The 9,786-nt window shown below is 48.8% G+C and overlaps 2 protein-coding genes across 2 annotated transcripts; one reads left to right on the top strand and one right to left on the bottom strand.

Moving 5' to 3' along the window:
- Positions 1–427: 427 nt before the first annotated feature.
- On the bottom strand, positions 428–2,909 carry MRPL46 (mitochondrial ribosomal protein L46). The gene is made up of 4 exons (XM_032122802.1): positions 2,706–2,909; positions 2,151–2,343; positions 1,450–1,623; positions 428–874 (listed from the first exon to the last, which is right to left on the bottom strand). The coding sequence occupies exons 1-4, from the start codon at positions 2,898–2,900 to the stop codon at positions 624–626; spliced, it is 813 nt and encodes a 270-aa protein (XP_031978693.1). The 5' UTR covers positions 2,901–2,909; the 3' UTR covers positions 428–623.
- A 12-nt stretch (positions 2,910–2,921) lies between these two features.
- On the top strand, positions 2,922–6,672 carry MRPS11 (mitochondrial ribosomal protein S11). The gene is made up of 6 exons (XM_032122803.1): positions 2,922–3,012; positions 3,160–3,270; positions 3,507–3,596; positions 4,327–4,456; positions 5,796–5,861; positions 6,311–6,672. The coding sequence occupies exons 1-6, from the start codon at positions 2,966–2,968 to the stop codon at positions 6,416–6,418; spliced, it is 552 nt and encodes a 183-aa protein (XP_031978694.1). The 5' UTR covers positions 2,922–2,965; the 3' UTR covers positions 6,419–6,672.
- Positions 6,673–9,786: the final 3,114 nt, after the last annotated feature.

The following is a 9,786-nucleotide window of genomic DNA, read 5'->3' as shown; positions in this document are numbered from 1 at the left end:
GGTGGGAGAGCAGCTGCTTCTTCCTCATGGACACGTGTCCTCCACAGCCACTGTGCATCACAGACTCGAGTCCAGAGGCAGCTAACACTAAAAGTTAGTAAGCTGTGAATATCCCTGCTTACATCTCCTCAGAAATCCACCTTGTCCTGGCTGGTGTTCAAGAGGGTCTGTTCCCACCAGGACACACAGATAACCCCCCAGTGCTGCTCTTATCAGAGAGCACGTACCAGAGATAAGCATCAGCCATTGCAAGGAGATACCCTTTGAGACTGAGCCTGTGACAGGAGCCTGGAGAGCAAAGCAAACCTTCTGGGTACCACAGCCCCAGGGAACCACACTCTTGGGAGAGAAAAGGATCACAGCATGCATTTCCAGAAGAGGTGGAGGAGGAGAATTCAACAAGAGCAAAGAACTCCCTCAGGAAAGCTTCACTTCCGAGTATAAATTTTAATGTTTATTCATTACAGGACCAGTGAAGAGAACTGGGAAATAAGGCAAAGGCAAATTATCCTCCAGAGCCCAAGTGAACATCTCATACACACAGACCATGCAAAGCAGCAGCCGTGCTCCTCTCTGGAGCCACGTCCCACATCCTCCCCATCTGCTGGAGCACAGCCCATTGCTTACAAGTCCAGGAGGAATCGATTGACTTTTTTCAGGTATTCTGACTTCAGGTAATCTCCCAGCTCCTTCTTCGTGACCCACAGGTAATCTGCCTTCAGCTCTGCCTGGGACAAATCACTGCTTTGGAGGAAAGCTTTGAAGAAGAAGACTTTGGCTCCCAAGTTATCCTCAGTTCTGATGGCCCTGGGGAATTTATACTTGTAAATCCCGTAAGGTGCATTCCCCAGGACTTTGGCTTGAATGTGCTCTCCTGCAAGATGCCAGCAATGCAAGAGAAAGACAGTAAGACATAAGAACACAGAGCAACAATAAGTGCTCCCCTGTATAACAAAAAGGCAGCATAAGCCATTCCTTGTATGTGGTTCAGACTGACTGTTTCCTCTTTGGCAAAAATACTGACAACTGTGAAAAAACTGGTTTTTCTCATGAAAAAACAGCTCGTCTGAAGACCAGCAAGTCCTCTCAGAGTGGGAGAGGGAGGAAGGGAAGGACAGGGTATCCAGCTTTGCCAATCTTGAGTGAAAAGCAAGGACACACGTTTGCCATCATCACCCATCTGCCACAAAAGCTAATACAGAGCAATAAGAGGGAAAGAGAAGCCCAGAGCAAGCCCAGACATTCAGGGGGCGTCTGGTGATGCCCCAACATCAGACTACGATGGCCAGACACGGCGCTGCTGCTGCTGGCAGCCAGAGAACCAACTCCCAGCCTGCCAGCCCCCTGCCATGAAATGCCTTTTTACTACAGCAGATGGCAAATATCCCTCAGAGAGGGCATCGGAAGAAAACCACTGGGACAAACGAGAGGGAGGGTCAAGCTACACACCTAAAAACGTAGCCATGGCTCGCTCAGCTGTGCTTCGTAGCGTCTCTCCAGGCTGCCACTCCACTTGAGGCAGGAGCCACAGCTCCTGGTTACCAATTTTCTGCTTCACCAGAAGCATCAGGTTACTGTCCAGCTTCCTGTTCAACGACGTCCGATCGTTGCTTTTATCAGCATCTGCCAAAAACCAACACATGCTGCAAACAAAGGCTCCTGGCAGCACACTCTGACCCCCTTGATTCATCAACCCTCTGTGCCTCATGCCCAGCAACAATACATGAATGTGGATACATAGAATAAGAGAAGAACCCAGACAGGAATGCTGTCAGTCACTCTGGAAGTCATTGCAGGATTCAGCTGCTGTTTTCAGTTCCAGAAGGAATCTATAATAAGCAGCCTGGATCTCTACCTTGACAAAAATCAACAGGAGCACTAAGCAGAACTTGGGAACCAAATGACCAAACATTTCTCTTGTCTGGAAACCACATCTAGTTTCATCATTTTGCCCTAGTGAACACACACATTTTTGCTGCATAGGAACACTGATTTCCCTGTCAGACAATTAACTGCACAAGTGCTGCCACAGAATCAAGACTCTCTTTAAAACAAGCAAAAAAAAAGACCCAAAAATGCCTTCATTCTACTGAACTGCACTCTGGCAAACAATCTGGGTGTTCTCACCCCCCACAGACTCCAGGCTGTACCTGTTATCCGTGGGGCAGCTTTGAACCGCAGAAACTTCTGTTCCCACTTCTCCTCCAGGTCTTGAACCATGATGACGGTCTTGCCTTGTGCTTCATCCTCATCATACAAGCTTTCCTTTTTCCTTTTGAGCTGCTCCTCCTCCTCCAGCTTACGGATTTCATGATCTGAATAGTGGCTCTTCTCCAGCTCTATCTAGAAGGGCAACATAAAGAATTCTTAAGCCACAAGCACTATAGGCATTAGCAAGCAGAATTAAATTATTTCCAGCTCAGCAAACATAAGGTAGTGGGAACTTCCTGAGGCTGAGCATGATTTCCCTGTTTGCAGCAAGAGTGTGTGACAAGGACACCAACACCATAGAGGAAGACCATGGAAACATCACCAACACCCAAGAAATGTGGTGCAAACCACACACACAGCACTCGGGCAGCAACATCACAGACGGTGTGTGCAAGGCCAGCAGCCCCTGACGTCCCTCTCCCCTCATGCCTGAGGGCGCCATTTCCCCATCAACACCCCCACGCACCCACACACACCCCCACATCCCCCTCCACCTGCTCCATGAGAGCCGCCATCTCTTCCTCCTCCTTTTCCAGAGGCTGCGTGATTCGGGGAAGCCTCAACAAGCACATCGCCCCAAAAAGCCTCCACGGGCGCCGCGGGGCAGCGCTACAAACCCAGCGAGCGAGGCGCGCCGGCCGCTGCCCCCGGGGCGCCGCCATGGCCCGCGCCCCACAATGCCCCGCCATGTCCCCTCCTCGCTCCCGTCGTGCTCCGCGGCGGCCGCTCCCCGGCGCGGGTCGGAGCCGCCGCCATGAGCGCGGCCGTGGCGGTCGCCGGGCAACGGGTGCTGGGCTGGGGGTGAGCGGAGCGGGCGGGACGGGCTGTGGGCAGCGGGGGGACAGCGGGGAGGGTCCCCTCGCTGCGGGGTGGCCGCTGGGGGCTTCCCGCTATCGCTAGATCGTATCCCCCACCTCCCCAGCGCTCACCGGCGGTTCTCTCCCTCAGGGGCCGCGCCGCCGCCCTGTGCCGCGGGCTCCGCACCGGCCCCCCGAGGCTGCAGGACAGCGCGGGGGCGGCTGCCAAGGAGACGGAGAAGCAGAGCGCGACCGAGCAGAGGTGAGAGCCGAGGCCAGGCCGCGCCGGGAGGGCGCTGCCATCTGCCGCTTGCTGCGAGGTTTTATCGCCTTCGGTGGGTTTTCAGCCGAGGAAGGGGAGGGAGCGACTTGAGTTGATCAGAAACGCAGCTTGTGTTTTTCGGAGGCTTGATCCCTTCTTTCTTTATTTCCCGGTATGAAATAAAACTTTGTAATATTTAAAGAGCGAGGCCTGGTAACTCTTGTTTTCTTCATCAGCTCTTCAATCCTGCAGAGGAACTCCATGAGGTGGGATGGCAAGGTTTATGAAGAGGTCCCGATAGCTCACATTAAAGCAACATACAACAAGTAAGTAAATGAGCTGCTCTATTCCTGCTCTCATGTGAAATAAAGGCCTAGAACCCGGGGTTTGGCCTGCCGTCCTTTTGATCTAAAGGCTCAAAATAAAACTGCAAGGGAAGTGGTGTTCATGACTGGGAAGATGATCATGCTTCAAACCTTAGTGCTGTTCAGGGAGCATAACTGTTCTTGCAGTGTTTTTAAAGCAGTAAGATTGTTTTTATACATTTTGATTACATTCTGATTTGAATAATCTGATGCTGACATTTTTAACAGCAGTTTACTTCCAGCCCTCTGCTCTAGCACTATTTCTAGTACTATTTCTGTTGAAAAAATTATCATATTCTCCATGAGAGACAGTTGTGTTTCATCAGTGATTCCTCCTGTGATACGTTACTGTTCAAAGCTCTTTCAAGTTCTAGAAGTGTTTTGTGGTTGGTTTTTTTTTTTTTTTTTAGTAGAAGAGGTAAAATGCAGTGAGAGGTGGGTCTGAAAGGGCTGAGTGGGGTCTGAGGTATACTTAGCTAAAGCACATCTTGTCCAGAAACGTCCTGCCTGGGTCTGTAAGGTGACCAGAAGGTCACTGCTGGGTGCTCTGTGCAGCAGATTTGAGTAAGTGGGATACTTTGAAAGGGAGACAGAAGTCCTGCAGTCAGCCATGCCAGTAAGGTGAGCGAAAAACTGGAGAACAAAGCTTTGTTCCAGCTTGCTTCTTCCCTCTGCCCCTGTGTTTCCGCAGCACCCACATCCAGGTGGTCAGCTTTGACAACCAGCCGTTTGCCCGCACATCCTGCGGCACCGAGGGCTTCCAGAACGCCAAGAAGGGAACTGCCATCGCGGCACAGACCGCGGCCATGGCAGCGGCAGTGGTGAGTCCGCACCCGTGATTCCCTCCTCCAGACGGGAGCACTGACTGCCTGGCCCAGACCTGGGCACTGGCCTGGCTCACAGGCAGCACTCCAGAGCTCTTCCACAGCATCCCAAGTTTCATTTGCACACAAAGCGTTTGAAAGAGCTGTTAGAAATGCCCCGAGAGTGAGCTGAGCTGTGCAGGTTGTGATTGGAAACGTAACTTGGAGCCTGTCCTTTCCTAGCACCGGTCTGCACAGCCTCCTTTTTTCCTAAGTGAACATTTCTCAGCCATTTTGGGAATGTAGCCCCTGAATCAGCAGCAGTTCAAGTTTTGCACCATAGGGGACTGAGAAATAGCTGTAGTTACTGTCTGGATGTTTCATATTTGCTCTCTGCCACAGGAGAACTGAGCTCCAGCCAGCAGTTCCAGTCAGAGAAGGTGATGTTCCTTGCACCTGTAGTTTCCAGCTGCATATGGTTTATTGTAAATCTTTCTAAAAACCACGTGGGCGTCCAGGTGGAGGAGATGGGGCTGGCTGTGTCACGGTCCTCATTACAGCAGAATGAGGCAAGGTTAAACTGAAAATCCTTATCCTAAATTAAGTGGAACTCGCTCCAGCCTTTCATGCCAGAGGAGTTTGGTGCCACTGCTGGCCAACAGCTTATTGTGGTTGACTCAGAGGGATATAAGAACATCTTCATTATTAATCTGTGCTCGTTGGAGCCTCATAATAGCTGCGTAGCTGTGCTTGGACTGATTTATTCTGTCACTGTTGTTAGTACGTTAATTGCACCAGAACACAATGAGAAAGAGAGCCAGAGGTGCTCCTTCCACGTGGTGGCAGCAGGGCTGTGCTCTACAGCAGTTCTTCATTTCCAATTTGCAAGCTCCTAGAATTTTTGCACTGAAGGTGTGGACTCCTGCACAGCAAATGTAAAGCTTGCCTGCTCTTCTCATTTACCCTCCAGAAAGAATGCACTGCTCACAGGGGAGAAGTCACCACATTAGAGAAGGGAAAACAGCTTAGAGTTAGTCCTTGTTAGTCCCTTGCCACTTCAGTCACGTATCTATGGATATGTCCTTTTCTGCCCTGGCTTTAGGTCACAGATAGTTTTATTTGAGAGCTTTCTCTGTGTGCAGAGATGACAGTCTAGCACAGAAGTTTTCTTGAACTGCCATGGTCATACCCCAGCCTCCTTTGCTCCTAATGTCTCTGCAACAATCCCCATATATGTGTTCTGTATCCCTTACTACCTAATCTTTATTTTTACTTAAATACTATTATGATAATGAAAGACAGCAGGGGAGCCCGAGTTTATGTCAAAGAGAACACTAACCAGTTGTTCTTTTCACAGAAAGCACGTGGGAAGGGTGTACTGCACGTGCGAGTCTTGGTGAAAGGACTGGGACCAGGACGCAAAGTAGGTGTTGGAGTTGCTTTTCCATACTTTTATTTTCTCAGGCATCATGCATGTTTTCTAAACTCAGGCTGGTCTCAATTAACTTGGTTTTTCTGAAGCTGATATAAAGGATTCCTCACCCAAGTGCCCAGTAATGAATTTTTAGAGTCATTTGAATTTTTAGAGTTATTAGAATTTTAGAGTAATACTATTTTGGAGGTAGAATAAAAGCTGTATTTGGGACTTCTTATGGATAAAGTAGGAAAATTGATGGGAAAGCTCAAGAAAAGACTAGAGCAGATATGTTTAAACTGGGTTTTCCAATATGAGTTACTTATTTTTAAGAAATACAAAGTGAGAACCATTGGAACGAGTTGATTTTCAGATGGGGGATTAAACTATTTTGCCCTGAGCTTTTTCCCTTCTCTGCTGTTCCGTGTGTTGGTAACTCATCTGCTGTCTCGTTGCAGGCTGCCATCAAGGGGTTGACCATGGGAGGTTTGGAGGTCATCTCCATCACCGACAACAGCCCGGTCCCCCACAACGGCTGCCGCCCACGGAAGGCCAGGAGACTGTGAGGGGCAGTGCAAGGGACACACAGCTTTCAACATCAGTTCATCAGGGACTGAGTTGAGTGTTACTCCTGTGACAGAGTCTGGAAAGCCACCCTCCCTGGAAATACTTGTTGAGGGAAGCTTGGAGAGACCATCCTGAGCCTTAAAAATGCAGGAGGTAAAAGCTGCTGGTGAAAGCAGGAATCTGTGTATTCCCTTAGTGGGAAGCCTCTTGGCTACAAAGTTTGTTGATTAAAATGTTGGTCTTTTGACAGCCATTCCTGCTGTGTTCCCAGAAGTATTTTGGCTTATTATTGCCTCTCGACTGCTCTCTTCCTCTTACCACCATATGTGGCTCTTGTCTAGCCCTCCATGCCATTAGTGCCCTTGTGAGGCAGAAGGAGAGCCTGAGATCTCCATCTCCTTTTAGTCATCTGTAGTAAACAACTGCACGGGTCAGGTCATCTTCCCTCTTTCTCTCACTGCTCACATTGGGAAACAAGGCATGGGGTAACTCTTTCCTTCCCCCTGGCTCACAGAGCTACGTGTGCCCTACAAGAGGCAGCTCCCCCTGTTCACAGAGCACAGAGCACCGGCCTAGATCCATTCCTGGCAAAGATCTGTTGTAGTGCTTTGTTTCACCCAAGCTGTACTGACCTGCCACTGCTCTTGGCAAAGGAAAGCACCATTCTTTCTAAAGGGGCTGCTGGGATCTTGCCAGGTTTGATGCTTGCAGTCTCTTTGGCCCTGCCTTGTGCACCACAAACTGGATTTTCCAGGGTCCTGGGCAAAGCAAGCTGGGTTTAGTAGACCCAAGGAGCAATGAAATTCTGCCAAGGAGATACAAAGCACTTAAGTCTTGAACTGTATCTCTGTGTATCCACAAGCAGCAGGAGCTTGTTGTGGGTCTGTGATGTATTATCGCTGTCCCAGCTCCATCCAGAATTTCTGCCAAGGAAATATGTCTGGAGCATTAAGCAGGGAAGGTAATAGCAGTAACTGACTACAGGATTGATTTCCTGGATGGCAGAGGCACAGTGCCTAGCAAAGGGCATCTCATTGAAGTCCCTGCTGCCAGAGAAGCCCTGGCCCTACACAACGTGCACTGGGCAAGTATTTCCCCTGTAAACATGGTGTATTTTAGAGCAGCCAGCAGTTCTATTGCAAACGCAGAATCTTCCTTTCTATTATTTCTCATTCTGTCATTCTTCTGTAGTTTCTTAAATTGCATAATTAACTATTTTCTTCCTCTTTAGAGAAAGGGTACCATAGCAACAAGGCAGTGAACCTCCTTCATGGGGCTGAATGGCATACGGCAGGTTTTGAAAGAAATCACTTTGCTTAGAAAAGCCTGTTGAGTTGCATTTGACAGGAGAAAACAAGATTCACACAAATCCCCTACTTTAGTCCAACTCTGAATTTGAAGTGAGGGTAGGTGATCTTAAAGGGAAGTTCCTTGAGCTGTCACAGATTTGACAGCAAGTAAGAGAGGCTCTTCTATAGGTGTTTGACACACTAGAAGAGCTTCCCCCTCACTCCAGAAATATGGCTGCACTAGTGACTTCATATTCTGCCTTTTAAGAAGAAGATAGCAGGTCAGCTATAAACTGCCAAGATGAACTCTCTGAGTACGCAGGCAGCTGGCTGGGGAACGGGTGTGTGATGTGCTTACAGCAGGGCTGGGCTGGTGTGTGTGCCGAGCACAGCAACCAGCCTGACAAAGAAGGGGCACCAGCCTGTGCTGGCAGGCTTGTCTAACACACAGAGAACCAAACACTGCTGTTCTCTACTACAGCCTGTTCATTGCATCAAGGCAGAAGTGCCCACATCACATCAAGTTGATAGAACAAATTGAAAAATAAGATTGTGAAGAGATCTGTAGTCCTTCTGAAATTCAGGGAAGAGTGTGTGGGTGAATGGAGAGTCAGAAAGCAGCAAGAATAAACCTTTGTCTTACCCAGACTTGGAATCAAGGCTGTGTCCTCTGTAAAGGCCACTCCTTAACACTCTTGGTTCCTGGCTGTTTGTGAAGGTTTTAGGAAGTCTGCCACTGCATCAGCACTGCTTATACAGTGGGAAGCTTTATGTCCCTCCTTGCTCTGCCTACTTCTGGTAGCTACCCCTACTTCTTCCTCCGACTGGCATTCCTGTAACACCCTCTGTGCTGGACAGAAGAGGCTGACACTGTTCTCCGTGGCTCAGTGGCTGGCCTCTGTACAGTATGATGCAAATCTTCCAGACCCCCAGCTCCCTGTGAGCTCCCCGACATAGTACTTCAGTTGTACAGCTTTTTATTGAAGTCACATTTTCCATCCACCTCTCCTGCCCTGATGGAGCACTACCAAAGCCATGTCCTAACTTAGTGCACAGTCTGAGCTCTTTATCCTGCAGCACATCCTGGGGCTCTGGGGCAGTCAGTGAGGTGAGAGAGCACAGCTGCACACAGCAAGGGCTCGGGTGCTCCTTCCTGCACACACTGTACAGTGAAAGAAGGCTTAAAACTCTATTGTGGTTCATGTTGCAGGGAATTAATAGACACCAACAGAGCTTAACAATTTCCTCACCCTTCAAATGAAACTATTAATTAAGGGCCCAGTTTTAGTCAGCCACTGGTGTTTACGAGTTCTAATTGCTTTTCTTGGCATCTTGGTGGAAAGCTGTTTTCTACTGGCTCACATTCCTCCTGAGCAGCAATTACTTTACTTGTCAGTAGCATGGCCACAGCATTAGCACCCTCATTAGGGTCATATCCTCTCCCTCTGGGCTTCCCTATTGCTTTTGCACATCTTTCTCTTTGTTCCCTCCTCACTTTTGATTCCCTACACTCAAAGATGACTTTTTCGGTGAAACAATCTCAGAAATTGCTGCTGGCTGCAACGCTTCATCCTGGCTCAACCCTGGCCTTTTCTGGGATTTTGCCTTCCATTCTAAATAAATGATCACATGGACCTCTCTCCATTATATCCCTGTAAATCCCTGTGTAAAACACAGAACAGTCTCCTGACTTACAGATAAAATGCTGCCTCAGGTCTGTTTACCCCTTATAGAGTGCCACACCACCTTGGGGAGTTAGTCTAACTCAGTTACCCTTCCCTTGGACAGCGATGGCACCTGTCAGCCTGGAAAAACAGCTCTCAGCCATCTCTCTAATAGTGTATTATTCTGCAAAGAGGAATTACTTCCCTATCCCCCACAACAAGGACTTTCTACCCAGATCTGCAGTTGTACCTGCTGAATTGGTGATTTACTATTTCTTCCATGAGCATCTCAGTGACAAGTCAGGCAGCCAATTTCGATCCCTTTGTGAGATTCAATTAAACCATTAAGTGATGTCAGTGTCCTTTAACAGCTGACTGTACACACAAGCAGGCAAGGAGAAGGAGGAGAAGGGG

The sequence above is a fragment of the Corvus moneduloides genome, chromosome 13 (assembly GCF_009650955.1).
Source record: "Corvus moneduloides isolate bCorMon1 chromosome 13, bCorMon1.pri, whole genome shotgun sequence".
Taxonomy (NCBI): Eukaryota; Metazoa; Chordata; class Aves; order Passeriformes; family Corvidae; genus Corvus; species Corvus moneduloides.
Note: the sequence above shows the minus strand (reverse complement) of the source record. Positions and strands in the feature narration are given on the sequence as shown.

What these genes read in the sequence shown, in the direction of transcription:
- MRPL46 (XM_032122802.1), bottom strand. Translation starts at nt 2,900, where the DNA reads ATGGCGGGGCATTGTGGGGCGCGGGCCATGGCGGCGCCCCGGGGGCAG. An exon ending in TGGCGGCTCTCATGGAGCAG is followed by an intron (nt 2,344 to 2,705) that starts GTGGAGGGGGAT and finishes TTGCCCTTCTAG; the next exon opens with ATAGAGCTGGAGAAGAGCCA. An exon ending in AGCTGCCCCACGGATAACAG is followed by an intron (nt 1,624 to 2,150) that starts GTACAGCCTGGA and finishes GGTTTTTGGCAG; the next exon opens with ATGCTGATAAAAGCAACGAT.
- MRPS11 (XM_032122803.1), top strand. Translation starts at nt 2,966, where the DNA reads ATGAGCGCGGCCGTGGCGGTCGCCGGGCAACGGGTGCTGGGCTGGGG. An exon ending in CAACGGGTGCTGGGCTGGGG is followed by an intron (nt 3,013 to 3,159) that starts GTGAGCGGAGCG and finishes TCTCTCCCTCAG; the next exon opens with GGGCCGCGCCGCCGCCCTGT. An exon ending in ATTAAAGCAACATACAACAA is followed by an intron (nt 3,597 to 4,326) that starts GTAAGTAAATGA and finishes GTGTTTCCGCAG; the next exon opens with CACCCACATCCAGGTGGTCA.